The sequence below is a fragment of the Lygodium microphyllum genome, chromosome 23 (genome assembly GCF_053477565.2).
Source record: "Lygodium microphyllum isolate KBCC chromosome 23, Lygodium_microphyllum_v1.1.10, whole genome shotgun sequence".
Lineage (NCBI taxonomy): Eukaryota > Viridiplantae > Streptophyta > Polypodiopsida > Schizaeales > Lygodiaceae > Lygodium > Lygodium microphyllum.
In genome coordinates, this window is record NC_141157.1 from 68,453,815 (window position 1) to 68,474,778 (window position 20,964).

The following is a 20,964-nucleotide window of genomic DNA, read 5'->3' on the forward strand; positions in this document are numbered from 1 at the left end:
AATCAAATTTTAGAAACATTTTGGTTGTACCTATTATTTCTATGAATATTCTACTGACAATAAATACAATCCTAAAAGGAATTACAAACCAAGAAGACATCACCATTCAAGACAACTAGCCTATAGTAAAAGAAGAGGAACTTAAAGTGTTATATCTACAAGAACAATAGATATCTAGGTAATAGAAGTCCACAAAAAAGTAAGACTATTAGCATTCACATGAAATTCAAAAGAAACAAAGAAGCAAAGAAAGGATTATTGCACATCATCAAATATCATCACTAGGAGATGAATATGATCTTCAAACATGAAGTCTAGATTACAATGATGATATTGAACTTAGTGACCCTCCGAGTTAGTCATATTAAGGATATGATTCTATGAGTAAAGAACCCTCTTTCAAATATGATCATGGCCATTCCTTAGAATCATATAATCTCAATGCTCATAGATAAACCTCTCAACATCTTTTGGATGGGAAAGTCATCAATAATGGGGAGAAGGCCAATCCTCAACAATTTCCCTCTCCAAAAAAGAAACAGAAGGAGAAAGATCATCAAAAATAAACAAGATCATTCACCAATCTCAATGGGGTAGCAATACCGACACTAAAGGGAAAAACAAATGCAAAAACAAGAAAGAGAAAGTACAAGAGATGCTCAATACCCACATGATGTGCCAAACCCTAAACAATCATTAGGCATTCTTAAAGATACTCTTTAAAAATGCAAACTTTTTAGATCCCATGCGCTTGACTCTATCAAGACACTGAGACATGCACATAAATGCTAACACAATCTCAAATACAAAAAATTAGCATGGACTTTAAAGAAGTTACTATAGAGATAAAACATATCAATTGTTAATGTCTTGTATAAAATTTTGCATAATTACAAGTGATCAAATCTACCATGGAAGTGGTTTTTGAAAAATTAAGTAGCTTGAAAAGGGAAAAGCTTCTATTGTTATTCCCTATGCAATGATAAATATCATCAATCGTGCACTAATTCCAACCATAACCATGGTCAAGAAGACTCAACATAAATTTAAGTTTTATGCCGTGTGCTTGTAGACATAGCTCTACAATGACAACTGCTCCAAAGGAGATGTTTTTTCCAAAAGAAGGTACCTATAGACACTAAGGTAAACACTTACTTGATTCCAAGTCATTTCAAATTTCCAATTGAAGTTCAAGTAACACCGAGTCTCAAATATGATAAGATCATAGGAACTAATATAGTGGTGCACCTTACTCCATATACCTATAATATCCCTAAGCTCCCAAAGTTCAAACACATGTGATTTTGATTCATTTCCTTCTCTTTCCCCTAGTTCATGTGCATTTAAACTTCCAAAACTTGGGGAGACTTTAAAAACTTTTACTTTGATAAATTTAATTTTCATGCCCCTAGTTCACATGATTTTGAACTTTGGGAACTCAAGGATATTACAATGCCTTGTTTGATTCAAATATAGAATTTACCTATGAAAATCATAATGCCATTGCTCTTTTTCTACCAAGGTTTACCAAAACTATCTTGACGATAAATTGATAGTTTTCATGTAAAATGTTTGTGACTTGGTACAATAAAGAATTAGCCAAGTATTCTACAAAAATCCAAAAAATAAAAAATACAATCTAAAAAGTAGCACTCAAAAGACCCTGCACTTATTCAAAGAGAAAAGGAAGAATTTTGCTATCTCTCTAACCTTAAAGCTTGATATAGTCCCCATTAAAGCTACACATCTAGGGATGAAGATGGAAGATTTAGAAATATGCAAGCCATGTTGAGATTCAAGGTCAATATCTACATCAACTTAGTTGTACAATTGTAGCTAGCTGTCACCGTCTTGTGTGCCATAATAATAAGTTGGTTAGACTTAACTTAGGTTAGAGGTGTCTTGTCAATTAGTGACCTATTTTCATACACTATATCTGAGATTTAGACTTAGTAGCTTTATGTGTTAGACAATGAATGAATAATGGAAGAAGAGAGAGTACACTACTCTCCGTTCATGGTTCCCATTCTTATATGTCTCTTCCACTCTCTTTGAACATGATATCACAACTCCTTGGCTTCACGAGAGAGTTAGAGTTGTGAAGTTGGACTTAACCTTCAATCTATGAACCTTCAATATGTGATAAACCTTACAATATCTCGTTTTTTTGCAAAAGTCATATCTTGCTTCAAAAATGGATTTTGGAGGAACGGCCCAAGCTTCCTAACCATTTCAATGTGATCTACAACTTTGCAACATAAGGTTTTTCCAAATTTTGCATAGATTTTGAGATATCCAATATAGACTTATGCAAACTCAGCGTATACTGCAACAGACAACACTCATTCTTAGATGATGCTTGGTTGTTTTGGGATACTATCTCAGATTCTTTGAGCATTGCTTGCTCAGCTCAAATCTATTTTATTACTAGTATAACAAGACCATTGGCTAGTTATTGACAAAATGAAGGCCCTTCTTCATGTATACATGTTGAACATGAAAATATTGATCCTCATATGGATACATTCCAACTCCCATATGTTATGCCAAATGTTTAAGATACTATAAAGTGCTACTAAGATGAGAATACCCTAGTTATTACATACTTTTTAACTATTGGTTATTACGGATTACTTGTCTATCATCATTGACTATAAAAGGGTTCATTGCATATTGGCATGAGTTTTATACATCTACTAGTGCTTGTATGAACATATTTTGATGCTAGGATATTGTGGTGATATCTTGAGATGTTTTTGAGTTAATTTACACCTAAGTTAAGCTCAATTTTATTGTCATTTTGTTGTTGTAATACAATTTATAGCCAACACTCATCTTGACAGGTTATCCATAAAGCCATTTGATATCAATCGAGCACTTCCAGTGAATGTATTGAATATTTGGATGTCATGTACATGTATAAAGATGCTTGTTGGAGTTTTTAAGTTGTAGATTTCAACTACATTTATTATCTTAGAGCTTGGTTACACTACCACTAATTGCCGTAAATACACTTAATTTATATCTTGAGCAGTTGATCATATTTGCAACTATAGCTAGTAAACTATAACAAGGTTGATCAAAGTACTTGAAAGCACTGATGTTGCCTAGTTGAAAAGACATTGCACTGTCTTGAATTGGTAGCATTATGGCTAATGCAACAATAACTAATAATCTCACTCAAATTGTGGGGGAGAAACTAGACAATAAAAACCTTGCTCTATGGAAGTTTAGAATCCAAAACTTTCTGGTTGAGAGAGGTTATTGAGATTTATGTACTTGCAATAAAGGTAAACCAAGATTGCTTGATAAATCCTACTCCTGAGCAGTAGATAGCTCATAAGCAGTGGATGGAAAGAGCTAGTAAAATTTTTCATTGGTTCTCCTTATACGTATCACATGTTATGGCCATGCAAATCACTAATTGTCAAACTCCAAAGGATGCATGGAAGATTCTTATAAAGAACTATGATAATGTCACTCATGCACAAAAAATGTAGTAAAAGCAATAATTCAATAACATGTCAAGAAATGACAAAAGCATACATGCTTATACCACAGAAATTAAAACCATTACAAATCAGCTTACTTCTATTGGATGGAAGGTTGACGATGATGACATGATTGCAATTACTTTAAATGGCTTAGATAAGGAATAAAAAATCTTTAGCACATCAATTTCTATACCACAAAACCCCCCTAATTAGAATGAGTTACTTGCATTGACAAGGCTTGTGGAGCCTCTCAAGATCATAACGACACTCGAAATTCTTATGGATAGCAACAAAATGCTTGGTAAAATCAAAATATACAATATCAAAGAAGATCAAGTTCTTTTAGAGACAATGGAAAATCACCTAAAGAGAAAGGTGGTCCTTGGTAGTCTCATGATTAATCAAATAAAAACAAAGATTGCCGTTATTGTGGCAAGTATGGACATATAACAAAAAACTCTCATAAAAAGCAAACTAACATAAAAGAAAAAGACAAACAACATAATAACTATACATTCTCTAGTAATGATATTGATGATCAATCAAACAGACTGATGAAAAGTGATAAATTAACTCATGTGTCTCAAATCATATAATCTCACATGAAAAATGATTTGATGAGATGATTACAAGCTCATAGCTACATATGTATGGGTGATGATACACAAAATGACATCAAGCATACATGTGTTGTACCACTAGTCATGCATGATGAAAAGAAAAAGACTATGATGTGTATATGTACCGCTTATCACTAAAAATTTATTATTTGTTAGATAAATGGCGAAGTAACATCTACAAGTCAAGCTTAATAGATATTATTGTTTTATTGAAGAGTTTAAAAATGGCTACAAGCTGATTGGTAAAGACAAACGGGATGGCAATGTGTTTACCTTTTATACTACTATTCCTAAGTTAAAGGCAACCATGTTTACTTATGACACTGAAATAGGCAAAGATGTGAAAATCTAACATAAGCACATTGAACATGTACGCATACAATTGAAAACCATGCAATAAAAGGAGATCCTACTCGATTTGCCAAATTTCAAATATATAGAGTTAGAATATGTATATTCCACTTACTAATTTGAGAAGCAAACAAGAGTTTCATTTATTAAACATGTCAAAAATGACATTAGACAATTATAGTTGGTGCATTTAAATATTTGGGATCTAGTGCATAATGTATCCTTCGATGGTGCAAGATATTACGTCTTGTTTATTGATGAGTTCAATAAATATACTTGATTGTATATTTTGAAACACAAGGATAAAGTGCTAAATGTTTTCAAGGACTTTCAAACACATGCTAAAAAAGAGTTTGGATATTATATCTCATGCTTGAGATCTAATGGAGATTATGAGTATATCTCTCGTAAGTTTAACAAGTACTTAGTTAAGTATGGCATTAAAAGGCAACTTACATGCAATTATACACCACAATAGAATGGTGTAACAAAGAGGAAAAATAGAATACTTATGGAAACTATAAGAGCCATGTTAAATGAGAAGATTTAAACGAATTATTATTGGGCTAAAGCAATTGTAACTGCAATATATGTCTTAAACAAAACTCTTACATCTTGTATTCATGATCTTTAAACCATATAAAAGCTATATGGGCACAAACAAGACATCATCTATCTTAAAGTATTTGGATATATTGCTTATGTATATATGTGAAATTAAAAAAAAAAGTTAGATCTGGAGGCTACTAAGTGTCTTTATTGGTTGTGCGCAAGATTAAAAAGCCTACAAACACTACAATTTGACTACCCGTGAGACATTGATTAACAAGGATATTGTATTTGATGAGCTGACTTCATGGTATAATGGTCCAAATGTGGTTGTTTCTAATTAGCCAACAAATAATACTCATACTAAATTTCGTACTATGAATAGAATCATTGTTAATGAGCCTATAAGAGCCACATCCTCTACTATTAGTCCATGGATAAATAACTTGCGCAATCATGGTTCTATATCCACTGACACGTATATGACAATGAGCAAAAGATTAGATAAAGGCAAATGAAATATGTTTGAAGATATTACTAGACCACTCACTTTTGATTATAAGTCACTTAACAATGATAATCTTTACAATGAACATAATACATGGTCTGTTTACTCCGCTTGAAGTTAGGCAAAGCATGTATATACCACCTCATGAGAGAGAATCACATAGTATACCAAAGTTAAGGTCAAAGAGAGTCAAAAAGCCTATTGATAAGTTGACTTACAATGGATATTCAACTAAACTCTTTCTTTACATAACTAAAGTAATAGATCACAAAGAGTCTACAAAGTTCAATGAAACAATTTTCGTGATGAAAATTTGTGTGCAACCATGAATGAGAAATATGCAACATCGGCTAAAAGTGACACTTGAGATTTAGTCAAATTACCTATAGGCAAAACACCCATTAGTTATCAATGGATTTACAAAGTGAAATGCAAATTAAAAAAATCTCTAAAGAGATACAAAGCATGGCTAGCTGCTAAAGGTTGTATAATAGTATGGTCTCTATTATAAAGAGACTTTCAACTAGGTTGCAAAAATGACAACTGTAAAGACTATCATTGCTCTAATAACATCTAAGGGATGGAAGCTTTGACTAATGAATGTCCAAAATGCATGTCTAAATGGAGATTTGATTGAGAAAGTATATATGAAAAAGCCTACGGCTTATGAACACTCTGATTACCCGAATCATGTGTAAACTAAAAAAAGGCACTTGTAGGGTTAAAACAAGCACCAAGAGCATGGAATGCTCAGATCAAGTCCAATTTACAACAACTTGGATTTCAAATGAAAAATACAAATCATAAAGGCAAGGTATGTAATCTTTGTTATTTATGTAGATAACTTGATCATTGCTAAAGATAATGACCATGGTATTGCTAAAATTAAATCCATGTTACAAGCAACAAAGTCCAAAGTAAAAGACTTGGGAGAGCCGAAATGTTTTTTGAACATTGAAGTAGTAATTGCATCTCAAAGAATTTGACTACTACAAAAACAGTATACACATGATATACTATTGAAATATGGCATGATAAATTGTAAGCCCATGAAAACACCAGTAAATCAAAATGTCCAACTTAGAGTTGATGTTAGCTATGAGATAGAGAACATTAACATGTACATGGAGATAGTTAGTAGCTTAATCTATCTCATTATTACTCATCCTAATCTCAATTACTTAATAGAGCTAATCAACCAATTTATACAAAAGCCACATAAGCCTCATCTAGATACAATCTAAAGAATTATGTAGTATGAATAGAATATTGCTAATTATAGGCTCTTTTAGGAGTTCAAAAAGCCACTTGAGTTGACAAGCTATACAAATGCTAATTGGGCTAGTTGTATATATGATAATCAACTACTGGTTATACTTTCAATTTTAAAAGTAGTATGATTGCTTGGAGTAGTAAAAAGCAACCTACAATTGTTCTCTCTAACACATAGACAAAGTATAAAGGTGCGACCTTACCTCCATGTGAAGCAATTTGACTCTTGAAATTGTTACATGCTTGGATATACAAATTGACAAAAAGGTCACATTGTATAGTGACAATATGAGTAGTGTACTATTAGTAGCTAGCAACCCAATTTACCATGCTAGATTAAAGCACATACAAATTCAATATCACTTCATTAAGAAAATGATACTTGCAAAAATGATGAAACTACTACATCGAAAAACTAAAGACCAAGTAGCTAATGTCTTTGCCAACCAAATCGCTTGATAAAGATAAGTTTGTTTACTTCAAAAAGCTACTTGAACTACAACACTCGAGTTAAGCTTAAGTGTGAGTATTGAGATTCAAGCTTAATAACTACAACAACTTAGTTGTATAACTATAGCTAACTATCACTGTCTTATGTACCATAATAATGAGTCAATCACTTAGGTTAGAGATATCTTGTTAGTTAGTTAACTATTTTCATACATTATATATATATATATATATATATATATATATATATATAACTCAAACTTAATACCTTGGTGTGTTACACAATGAATGAATAATAGACAAAGAGAGAGTACACTGCTCTTTGTTTATGGCTCCCATTCTTGTCTATCTCTTTCCCTCTCTTTAAACAAGCAAGAAATAAAATACCTACTTTCCAAAGGCTTCACTCAACATGTCTTTACCATGGGTCCATTAGACCTTTTATAACAATAAACATAGCAAGAAAAAATGGAGTGAAAAGAGACTTCTTACTAATTACAAGCCCTTGAATAAGTATCTTACTAGTCGTATGCACCCTTTTCACCTAAAGAATATTCTCATCAATAAAATAACTAATTCCCATATTTGACAAATTTGATCTAAAATCAAGTTTTGAACAACTTTCTATTGTTCATGAAGATCAATCCAAAAAAGCAATCTATATCCCACAAAAATACTACCAATACAAGGTATTCTCATTTGGAATAAAAATGAATAAACAAACTCCACTTTTATAAATATGACTTTTTTCCTTACTATATTGATGATTAATTGGTTTTCTCTAAAACGATTGCGGAACATATTATTCATCTTAGATAATCTCTCTTGCATTGAAGAAATGGATATGATACTCTCACTAACCAAATATATTCTTAGCTTATAAGATTGACTTTCTTGGCCTTAATATCAAAAATGAAAAAGTTTAACATCAAAAACATGTTCTCAAAAACTTGTATACTTTTTCAAATACTACTTTTTATCTCTAGACCAACTTTAACAATTTTTAGGTTATTTCACATGAACCAAAAAACACACTTATGCTATTAATGTCTAAAGATCTCTTATTTCAAAACTCCCAACATTACAACTACCCACATGTATACCTTTATTTATCTATATTGGTGCCAATACTTGTGGATGGGTTGTCTTACTATGTGAAAAATTTAGGATGAATCAAAAGCAATATGTTCGTTTTCTCATGGAAAACTCTTGCATACGAAGAACTATGGTTTCTCCCACAAAGAAAATATATGCAAAGATAGATCTTGCCCATATGTTCAAATATCTCAAGGCAACAACACAAATACTGATTTAGATTAGAAGTTATGGCTATTCTGAGAGTGGTTGAAGGAGTTAATTCTAAAAAAATATTATGGTCAAACAATAAACATGAAAAGTAATGATACCACTCAATGATATCTCCCCTCCATTTTTCATCAGGAAGAAAATATCTACCTCAAGAATGGCATATCAACATCTCTACTTTCTAAAAGAAAGAACTACAACCCTAACCTATCACGGTATCATTGAGTCTCCTCATGCACGCCCTAGACAAATTCAACCCTCTAAGGCAAGTCATTATAATCTCCATATTCCCAATTGTTCCTATTCCTAAGGTCAAGAGTATGGAATTTATGCCCACTATAGAAGACTCGTCACAAGTATTAGTGGTCAAATTTTTAATCCAATCAATGTGCTTGATTTGCAACCCAATAAATATCTACATAACTAAATCCGATACAAGTAGCCCTTTCATTAAGCCAATATCTTATGACTAGAGAGAAAAACAGTAAAAGCCTCGACTCGACACACTTGTTGTGACATCAAATTAAACAACAAATAGACCACATAATGACAGAAAGTAGAGTTTCTAGTCTAGAAAATAACTAGAAACCCAAAAAGTTCAAATAGAGAAACCTCAACAACCTATTAGTTCATTATCCTAACAACAAGAAAAGAAGAAACCAAAAGACTAGACTAACACTTTTAGATTACCAAGCCTTACTAAAATTAATGTTCTTTCTATTGATGAACCAACAAGTCCTTCTATGAGTGACCTTATTTACTAGGAAATGGAGTTGGAACAATGCACAAGGTTTCTACAAAGCTTCTATAGATGAAGAGTCTAATATTAATCAAGTGATACAAACTAATGAAACAACAAAGACAAGAGTCTAATAATCAAGTGGTCCCTTAGATCAATGCTCATTTCTTTGAGGATCAAACCAATTATTCTAATTTTATTTTTTTAATGAAATTGAAGGATTAGAGAAAACACATTTAAAGGGAAAGAAAATCATCAATATCAATGAAGTGAAGTCAAAAGCAACTACATCAAGCATTAAGCATGATACTCTTAATTTAACCTAAAGTTGGCAACTTTACAATGCACTCTCACCATTCAAGACAACGTTACATTTTTTCAAGTGATATAGATTAATGAAACAACAAACACAAAAGAGTTTGATAATCAAGTAGTCCCTTAGATCAATGCTCATTTCTTTGATGATCAAACCAATTATTCTAAATTTATTTTTTTAATGAAATTAAAGGATTAGAGAAAACACATTAAAAGGGAAAGAAAATCATCAATATCAATGAAGTGAAGCCAAAAGCAACTATATCAAGGATTAAGCATGATACTCTTAAATTAACCTAAAGTTGACAACTTTACGATCCACTCTCACCATTCAAGACAACCTTACATTTTCCTTATGTTTCTCTATTTGTTTGACATTCTATATACACCAACATCCCCCCCCACCCTCCCCCAAAAATAACCAAAAAAAACAAAAACAAAAAAAAACTCACAATTTTGTTCAAGTGCACAATCTTAGGCATTTTTGAAGCTTTCCTACATTGCCCCATGATGCAAGGGTAGCACCTAAACCCAAGGATCAAACTTAAGCTCTTGCCTTAAGAACAAGATATACATGTGAGCAAGCACATGCATTATGTACACTTGTCTCCTACATGAAGCCTCAACTTGAGTTACATAAGGGCATTAAGACCTTTGACATTGTGCTTATCCATCATTTTGTGTTTTACACACTTCCCAAGAGATGATATCAATCCATCATTAGCTAGCCCTCCTCATTCTTCGATCATTTTCTTACTTCCATTAAGCACCCACATTAATACACAACGCAACACATTAGGACTAACCATTGCAAACCAATATCATTTAATCTTCTTATCAATTTAATTCTTCTTCCTTCTTAATTTCATTCAATTTTCTCTATTTGCTCCTGTTAATTGTAAAATGGAAATTTGACAAAATGACAAAGTAAATTGCCAAAGGCAAAAAAAAGGCAACAAAACCAAAGAGAAGTACAAATTAAGCAAAAGTCACAATGCATACATAATTTTTTATCAATGTCTACAATCATACAATTAATCATGATATTATTGAAAGTCAAGCATAGCACCCTTGCAAGTTATATATTTTCTATCGAGAAGAAAAAATTGCAATTCGACAAGGGTACAAACACTAACTTTCATTCACTTTCGTGATAGTCTTGGTATAATCTAAATGCATATATACAACTTGAGAAAACCCAACTAAGAGCCAAATAAAAGAAATGAAGTGAAAGCTCAAACTCAAAACTTCATGCATAAAAGCTAAAAAGTGAATGGATAAGCTCATTCTTGTGGTATATAATCTTGTTAGCTCTCTTATAACTTCTTATATGCATCTTGCTTGTGTGAGAAAGAGAGGTTTTGTGAGAGAGAGAGAGAGAGAGAGAGAGAGAGAGAGAGAGAGAGAGGATGTGAGATAGTGGAGGGACCAATGCAAGAGAAGCTGTTGCTACATTTTCTTCTTCTTTTTCTTTTTTGTATCCTTCCTTACAAAGCTTGCATAATGATCGAAGCTGTGAAAGTGGAGCTCACTTGAGTTGCATTGCATGGATCATTGAGCCACCATAAAGCTTTCACTTCACAACATTGAGGAGAAGGTAAGATAGTGAGCTCACTATACCCTCATCGACTCATTTGTCCTTACTTTCATATATTTTGGAAGAAGAATGGATAGATCAATGAGTACAAGAGATGTGTCAACTATATGAGAGATGTTGCATGGCTGAATATGATGAAGCACTTAAAACAATAGGTGTTCCATTAAGTCTAGCATTCATGGCTTGTAAAATTTTTAATTTATTTTCTAAACACCACAAAATCATCTGCAAAAGCATACATTCTCTTCATCGTACATTGAAGTAGAAGCATAACTCTAAAATAGAATAGAAGCACATACTCTGAAAAGGATTAAGGGTTGAGCTAAAAACAAGTGTGAGCTGGAGGAGATGGATAGAGTAAAAAAGATTATATGATTTTGTATTGAAATTTTAGATTTAAAGTAGATTAGTGAGTTAGCATAGGCTTAGAAACAGACCTCAAAAAATAAAATCATTAGAATTTAATTTTTTTAATCGATGTTTAATACCTTTTGGAATGTGAAAAGGGTTCACTTGTTAGTCCGAAGTAGAGGCCTTGTAGAATCAAATGGTGTGAACAGCCTATCACTCTGTAGCTTGGTTTTCTTTAAAATGAAAGGATTGGTCTTACTTATTGGACTTATTTTTTGGGTTTTGAAAAAAGAAATTGTCTTTCGTAGTATTAAAATGCAATGACAAGACAATAAGAGAGGACCTTGTTTGGGAAGCATTGTGGAAAAGAGTGGAGGAGATGAAGAAGGATTTGAGGCGATTGCAACAAGGGTCTCAATTACATCATCTTTGACAAGCAAACAAGGACTCACAAGGCTAAAGCAAAGCAAAGAAGCCAAAGAACAAAGGCCTTCATAACTGAAGGCCATAAGATCTTAGCATAATTTATTCAAAGTATCAACTAATTAGTTTCTTACATTGCTAAGTCACCCACGAAATACAAATTCACCCGCTTTTATTATACATGTGACCAAATTAAACCTTGCACTTCTATGATTGGTCATATTTCTTATAAGGGCCAATTAGGCCTTGCAATGCATAATTGACTATATCTTTAAAGCAATCAACCACCCTCATTCTTTTTTCAAATGACCAAATAAGCCTTAATTAAGGCCTCATAAAGCTTACATTTCCAAAGGTTGGCCATTAGCCCGACCATTAGCCCATTTAATTGGCCATCATAGCCAAATCATCTCCACCCTTACCATGAACTAATCAACTATTGTCACACTGCACCACCCATCATTTGTGACACATTGTGCTTATGCAACACTATATTAGCTTCAATTGGCATGCAACTCACAAGGATTTCTCATGGCTCCCCTTCCCAAGACACCAAGCATATGATGCTTTGACTAACTAGCCAACTACCTCCACCTCACCAAGACAGTACCACTCGAATGGCAACCTCTCAACCTTTCTCTTCACACACCATGTTGGGCCAATATGGCTAAGAGCTCTCTGGACAACCAAAAGGCCTTATTTCTTTTTCAAAATTATAATGTGTTTAAAAAATTAACCACCACAACCACACTAGCAAAATCCGACACCATCATGCTATGGGTAAAATCAACCACCACCTTGCTGACTAGTTTGGCTACCACCTACTGAAAAAGTCGATTGTGGTGGCTACCGCCATAGGACAACACCTCCCTCTCCCATGTGCGGTCAATCAAAGCCATCAACTTAACCACCTTAAAGCACAATTGGCCATGGCTACCTCTGTGAGGCCATCCAACTACCTTGGCAATTAGTCACCTTGGCGATCAACTAAACTATTCAACCAAGGCAATGATTTTTTTTTCTTTTTTAAAAATCATGTTAGTCGCATGTTTACTAATTAAAAATAAGACTAGTCACATGTACACATTAGTTAAGCACAAACACTCGCTCAATGCACTCTAGAATCCTAATTTGTCATTTCTCTTGAAATGTGAATTGAAGTGCCTAGCTAAGCAATCACCTATGTAAAACACTAAAGCTACCTCAAGATTTGGCTAGTTGTAACATGAGTTTAATTAGAACACTGTGAATTGTGGCATCACTTGCCCCACAATATAAGGGGCAAAGCACCATCAAGAATTTCTTGTGAGATCGCACCCATAAGAAGTAACACCTTGAGAACATGATGGGAACGAAAGGTGCAAGGAGAGTGATAAAAAGAGCTCTAAAACCCTACTTCTACAAGCACAATGTTTGATATTTGTTGGCTTGGGACCTAAGTTTCAAAATTCAAATCAAATTGGTATGGAACCAATCTCAAAATATTCGCAAAAAAAAACTTCAATTGGACATAGATTGCCAATCCCACCCATCACTCCAACTCCTACTTAATTGAACCAACCACCCAACAATGGATACATAGTTACCCTCACAGCAGGTCAACTAAGAACCACCCCACCTTTAGCTATCTTTGAGACAAAGAACCAAGGAAGCCTCACTACATTGGACAAAACACCACTCTTGAGCGACATCAAGGGGCCCTAATAGCAAAAAGAAGTTTTGACAAACACACAAGGGTTCAACTTCCTCTAAATAAACCACTTCTACCATGAGCCACTCAAACCTTCAATACCAAAACCTCCCTACATTGAACCATGATCTTAACTTCAAGATCATATGACAATTTTATAATTTAACAAGTGAAAAAACTTGCACCATTTCAATCCTAAGGAGGGAGGCTTGCCAAGATTCCTATGAAGTTGAGGCACTTGAACCACCCCTAAATCTCACCTCAAAAGTCACTAAAGAACCTCAAGCTGCACAACTTTCCATCCATTTGAGTCATTGAGCTCCTAAGGAGCATAGAATGACACACATTTCACAAAACACAAGGGACAATGCACTTAGAAAGTAGCAACCAAGAATTCAAGGGTGGAAATACCAAAAAAACCCACCTAATTAAGTACATCATTAAGAGTATTGAGAGTATTACATGGCTAAGAAAGAGAAAGAGATTAAACCAACATTTTGGACAACCATGATAGAATTGGAAAATAGCACTACCACTTGATTTAACTCGATTCTACTTGGGCCTATTTGCATTAAGTCTAATCAAACATCTCACCTTGAATCAACTTCTAACCGAGCTTAGACTTAGCTGAGATTAAGACAAAAACTAGTAAACCACAATATTGCTAACCAAGTCTAATGCTTCAAATTCGCTACTACAAGAATTGCACTTATATATCTCTCCTAACAATGACAAAACCTCTATTAGTTGCAACAATCCTAAGACTCTACACCACCAACTCTTCAAAAGAACACATCAAAAGTCATCACATGACTAACAGAATGCTATGATCCAAGGACATGAGAAAACCAATTGGTCATTGAACTTTTGATGGACAAACACTTGGGAACTCTTATCGATCACCAAGGTACAAATTGTAATAAGGATCTAAGCCTTCCTTTCTCACTCTCTATCACAAACATTCCAAGGATAATGATTACATGTTCATCTCTAGTATTCCTTAGACACCCCATGCAACCTCTTCCAGTGTCACATCCAAAATAATGACCATTCAACTCTTGGGACTTCATGCAACTAGATCAACAGCCATAGTTGCATGCAAAGTGATATGAAACAATATATTAATCTCTACAAGACTAGAGCCTAAGCCAATTCGCCAAACATAAATGTTGAAAAGAGGTCAAGTCAAAAGGAAAGAAGAACCTACATTGACATTAGCAAAAGAAAGCCCACTCAGCAAAATGGAAATGGTGATTTAAGAAAACAACATAAGAAATGTGTCACAAGGGTGTTAAAAAGCAAACAACTTGTTTGAGCATCAGCAACACCAAGAAAGTTACATGGCATTAACACACTATTGATTGGAAAGTCTAAAGCTTGAGTGAGCACAAAAAGCACATAGGTCATATAAATTGTAACTGAATACATTGACTAGAGAAGGTGAACCTAGTTTTGCATATACTCACTTATCTCAAAATCTTGAAAAGAGAAGTACATACAATACTAATATGGTAAAAAGTACAATGAGGCAAGAGCTCAAAAGGAAACAAGAGGAAAACAAATTGTGACTACCCCTAATAAAGACAAACAAGGAAACACAAGAATTGCACATGCAAAACAACACAAGGGAACAAAGAACCACATTTAACCAAAGATAGACAAAACAAATCAACACACCATTGAAAACAATCAAAATGAGACAAACTAAACTTCTCAATCCCTCTTATATTACGCAAAGCCTACCTCTTTTATCTTACTTTTCTCATTTATTTATTATTTCTATTTCTATTATTTAGTCTTTATGTAAATTCTATATTTAACTTTTTCATAAAGATAGCTCAAGCTAAGTAAAGAGCTACACTAGTCTCAACAAGAAATCCTCACGTTACACAAAAAGAATCAATCATCTAAAAAGAATATAATTATATTGTAAACTAAAGCTTAATAAAAATAATACCACAAACATGGCTCTATTCTAATAAATACTAAAGAAAATTATAAACATGTTAAAGCAACCATCCAAAAACTACTATTCACCAAGGTGATCAAAGAGATATATGAGCAAAATAATCAAGACTTTTATTAGTAGTTTTCAATCCCTGATTACTTAAATGAGACTAACAAAGGCTTTACAATCAAAATTTTTTAATATGTATACATTATGATTGTGTATACATATATAATAATAATTACTCGCTTAAACTTTTGAAATATAAATATATCAAGTAAAAATTTAAAATTTAAAATTTTCTCTTTAAAAACTAAGAAATGTGATAAAAAGGACAAAGTTACTATTTCATTCTCACAATATAAGATTAAATACACAAAGGATAAACAAACAAAGAGAGATATGAGAGAGAGTGAAAGAGAGGAAGGGAAAGCAAAGATCTCTAAGAGAGAGACACTAAAATACATAAGGAGCTTCACAAGACTTTAAAACAATTAGAACCATGTTTTGATGTAGTTTGAACTTTCATATAACAAAATTAGCAATCCTATAATAAACACAATTTTAAGATATAGTTACATTTTAATACTTCAAAATTTTCTCATATTTTATCATAATTAAATAACTTTTTTAATACTTATTGTTGACTTTGCAACTTCATTTTTATAAATTTGTCATTTAATCAAAACAAGATGCTTATAGTAAACTATTTTATCCCTAGTATTAGTACAATAAAAAACATCACTTTTAAATGTCCCCTTAATAAAGATCTCTTTGATTTTTTTTTCATTCTCTCTATTTTATTTTTATATATGTTACTTACTATGTAAATCTTACTTAAACTTGATATTGTGTGATTTTAAAATAAAGAGATGTTTTCTTACCAATTCTTTTTTTAACAATGTGAAAGTCATTTCCACATCTTTTCCTCTTCTTTGTATGTAACATAACCAAAGTATCTAAATAAAGTGATAAAAACCTATATTTAATAATCAAGATCAAGTTTATTGTATATCATAATTGCTTTAACATTAAAAACATGAATACAAAGGGCATAAAGCTTTCATTGAAATAGAAAACAAAGCAAAGAATCAAACAATGATTATAAGTTTAATCATGACAATCATCCTAACTTCAATCAATTTCTTTTTCTCTTATTATCCCAACATAACACTTTTATTTCTTCAATTCATGAAGTTGGCAAAAAACAAGATTGTAATAATAATAATAATAATAATAATATGTAAAAATTTGTTAATAATTTATTTTAAATATTTTTCCAAGAATTTTTACCTTAAGACCTATGAATATTTGCTCGTCTCACAAACCACCTACCCATGTAGTAGGTGAAAGGCTTAAGAAATAAGCAATTCAAGAAAGTTATCCTTAAAAACATAAGCTCTTTACTACAACACTTAAGCATTTCACAAGTGCTAAAACAATTACATATTTGCTTAAATGCATGAATCTAAAAATGACTTATAACACATCAATAAACTTATATACTTGAAAAGAAATCAACACAATAGACCAAAATTCTCTCTCAAAGAGTATGCTTTTACAAATATACTTTAAATAATACATTTGAAATACCCATTAACTTTGTTCATAGTTTTAAAAACAACCACATGAGATATTGTTTATAGCAATTCATATTTTTTAAATCAGAAGTCTTCTCTCAAACACCTATTGATATTTTAAGAATACCATTAAAATCTTTTTAAATGTACTTTTAGTCCTTCAAAAAATTGACATCTCCATTTTTAAGTTATTGATCTTCCCAATATTAACGAGCTACTAGATCCATGGACTAAGAAACAAACCTGATTTACTCCCTGAGCTCAAATCCATGCCTTGAATGTTAAAATGATGGACATAATTCTCACCAACATAAAAGTTGGATGTATTAGTGCTAAGCAATCAAAGCGAAAAGTTGGGCAATGATGATTACATCAAATCATGCTAACCATGAAATGCATTTTGCAAGTCATAAAACATGAAATCTACACCATTTCTCATACCCATTTTACTCCAAGGGGAAAAAAACAATTTCTATTAAAAACCTACTAAATATATATATTTTGAATGTGTTATTTTGTCATTTCATGGTGGTGTTTAACTTAGGGCCTTATCAAGTGGGAAATGTTTCATACTAAACCAACATTTCCAATTTGAAATGTTTCGTGATTACCTTGCATGAGATACTTGTATAGCTAAAATGCTTCCATCAAGAAAGGTTTCTTTTGGTAAGATCTTCAAATGTTTCCAAAGTGAATCAACCAAGGAGGAGACATTGAATTCAAGGTAACTCTATTGCCATATACTTCTTGAACAACATGTAGCCACACCACAATAAGTACATACATGCACTTACAAATACAAGTTACACACACTCTAGGCACTTGAGCTTTCTAAGGTATCCCATATATCTTTGCGTATTATACCTTAGCTTCTAAATAAAGCTTCTAAGCCACCACATAAGGCATCCTACTTTCCACACGATGACTTGTGTATAATTAAGTGGTTTTGAGAAACTCCTGTAGCAATTAAATAATATTCCATCCATCACCTTGTGCACTTCAACTTCTAACATATGGCTTGTGCCAACTTACAAATGCTTGAATAGGATGAAAATAATCACTAAATCAAGTGTGATTCTCTTCAACTTTCTTTTAAAAAGGTGATGCATAATCCCATCATGCCTAGGTAGAGAATAGTAAGGAAGCTCCACTAGAACTCATTGATTAATTACAAAACTCAAGACATGCATACACCATATAAATCGGTCATATGCACATTGTATAATTGACTTTTATGATGACAAACCACCCTACACATCTTGAAATCAAGAGACATTAATCATGCAGCAGCCATGCTATTAGTTATTTAGTATGGCCTAACCATAAAGCAGAATGCAACACTAGGTGTGTTGAAAAGGCTTTTTAAAACATGCAAGTGCATAGTTGTGCATAGAATGCAAATAAATCAACACGTCTACTATAGTTTTAAAAAAGACACATTAAGTGAAGTGTGCAAAGGCCAAAAACTTACTTATCCCAAGCAAAGACTTCAATCATGAGCCATGGTATGTACAAGAATGGAGACCTCAGCTGTTTCATCCTTAGGGTCTGAAGAAAAACCTGCAGGTCAAGGGAACCTAACATGAGGAAAGTTATTCACAATCATTGTAATCTTTTCCGTGAGGAAAGCCATTCACAATCATTGTAACCTAGAGCTAAAATGAATCATATAATGCTGGGGAAAACCTTTTAAGGCTTTCTTTAGAGCTAAAATGAACCATACTGAACAAGCATGTGGCAACAATCACATGTCTTGTCCGATTTCAATGTGATTAGAGCAACAATAAGTCGCATTCCCTGTCAGGTCCTGTTCTGATTTTGCAGCTAAAACGAATCATATTCTGCTAGAGAAGAACTATAAGGCAAAACTGACATGTCTGTCTGATTTCATTGCCAGTAGAGAGCCAAAAACGCATCACATTCTTTGTTCTTTGTCTGGCTTCGATATGATTTATTTGGCAGCTTAAACGAAGTGCGTTGTACATCTCAATCCCTACAGGCAACTGCTAGAGAGAAATTCTGTAAAAAGAAACAGACACATACTGCAATCTAGAGCTATAATTAACCCTACTGAAAAACCAATATGGCCATTATCGCATGCCTGCCCGATCTCAATGTGATTAAAGCTACGATGAATAGCATTCTCTGTCAGATCTTGGAGCTACCATGGATCATATCCTGCCAGACCAAAAACTACAAGGCAAAACTGACATGTCTGTCTGATTTCATTGCCAGTAGAGAGCCAGAAAACGCATCATATTCTTTGTACGATTTCATTATGATCTATTTGGGAGCTTAAATGAAGTGTGTTCTACGTTTCAAGCGCCGCAGGCAGCTATTTAAAAACACACAGTCGAGACAGGATGCACAAAAAAGCATCATTGCAGGCAGCTATTAGAGAGAAATCCTGTCAAAAAACAGACATAGACACAGACAGCCGAGACAGGAAGCAGAAAAAAGCATCATTGCAGATGCCTTGAGCGAGAAATATGACTTTTTCTCTGCAAACAAGAGCTAATGATCACCTGTATGGGCTGGTTTGCTTTGGTTTTGGCCATGGCTTCCCTCTGTCACAGCATCAACATTAGCGCTCTGGCTATCGCTGCCGCCTAACACCGCCTCTTTAAGAGACCGTGCAGACTGGCTCACGATTTCCCCCACTGCTCGCAGCACGCGTCTCTCTTCACCTCCTGCTGCCATTGGCCTCTCCTCGTCCTTGCTTCCGCCATTTCCTTGCCCATCATCTTCTCTCTCTCTCGTCTGTTCAAGCTTGCTGGGATCCATTACGTATAGCCTCCCCTTAGGCCCCTCCTCGTTCTCAAGTTCAAATTTTTTAGAAATGACCTTTAAAGAATATGTGGTTCTTTCCAAGGAATTTAATGTTAAAAATATATTTTATATATTACAATTTACCCAAGCTGCATTTGTTCAAGAGCTCTTAAGCTTAGCGCGGGTTGCACACAAGGCCGGATAGACAGCTTTAACAAACAAACAAGAGTCTCGAGTATCACATGTTCAATTTTCATTCGGTTCGCATTTCCTACCTGATGGACACTTCTCGATGCGAACGAGGGAGATCCACCCCACCCATAATTCTATCCACACCCAAATCACTACAAGACAACACCTTTTCCCCAATTGCACACCTAATAGAAATCAAAACACGCATCAATTAGATCTAAGAAGATCCTTATAGCCACTCGATCAAGTCCTTTTTGTTGGCAATTGCAAGCACACCTTGTAGATCAACATAACTACAAACACTTTTTACATTGCTCCGACCATCCAAGGCAATATGTAGCCAGCCTAAGCATCACAAGTTCTATTCTTCCTTTTAAGTAAATTTTCTACAAGGCTCTTAAAACTCTTTGAAGGAGACTACTTGTTCTAAGAAGAGGCACCCATCAACCAAACAACTAGTTTAATGACCAATAAGTTTCTTACATTTGAAGCATTATAAAACCACAGACTATATTCCAAACACCTAGAAGCCCTAGGAGTCATCTAGCCCCTATAGCCCAAGGGCCATGAGTACTTGCTCCCAAGTAACTCTAACCATAAAAGTTCCCCTTCATTCAACTAGAACATGTCTTTTGGTTTATTTTCAAGGATCAAATCCAAGGCAAAATCAAATCCCAAAGACTACTCCTTAATTATTCAATCTTGTAATAAAGGACAAATTAATCATGTAAATTGTTTCAAGGAGCCTTTATTAATCATGTAAATTGTTTTAAGGAGCCTTTATTGGCCTTTGGAGAAGAGAACCGTGGGG

At 33.5% G+C, this 20,964-nt stretch overlaps 1 protein-coding gene across 3 annotated transcripts; it reads right to left on the minus strand.

Moving 5' to 3' along the window:
* Positions 1–6,336: 6,336 nt before the first annotated feature.
* LOC148016299 (uncharacterized) lies at positions 6,337–20,020 on the minus strand. 3 transcript variants are annotated; one of them, XM_087664703.1, is made up of 3 exons: positions 19,718–20,020; positions 18,664–18,752; positions 6,337–7,788 (listed from the first exon to the last, which is right to left on the minus strand). In XM_087664703.1, exons 1-2 carry the CDS (start codon positions 19,974–19,976, stop codon positions 18,682–18,684), a joined length of 330 nt encoding a protein of 109 aa, XP_087520829.1. In that variant the 5' UTR covers positions 19,977–20,020; the 3' UTR covers positions 6,337–7,788; positions 18,664–18,681. The 3 variants fall into 3 exon arrangements, with proteins under 3 accessions (XP_087520829.1, XP_087520827.1, XP_087520828.1); XM_087664702.1 differs by lacking the exon at positions 6,337–7,788 and adding an exon at positions 17,235–18,149; XM_087664701.1 differs by lacking the exon at positions 6,337–7,788 and having other exon boundaries at positions 17,233–18,752.
* Between the last annotated feature and the right edge of the window lie 944 nt (positions 20,021–20,964).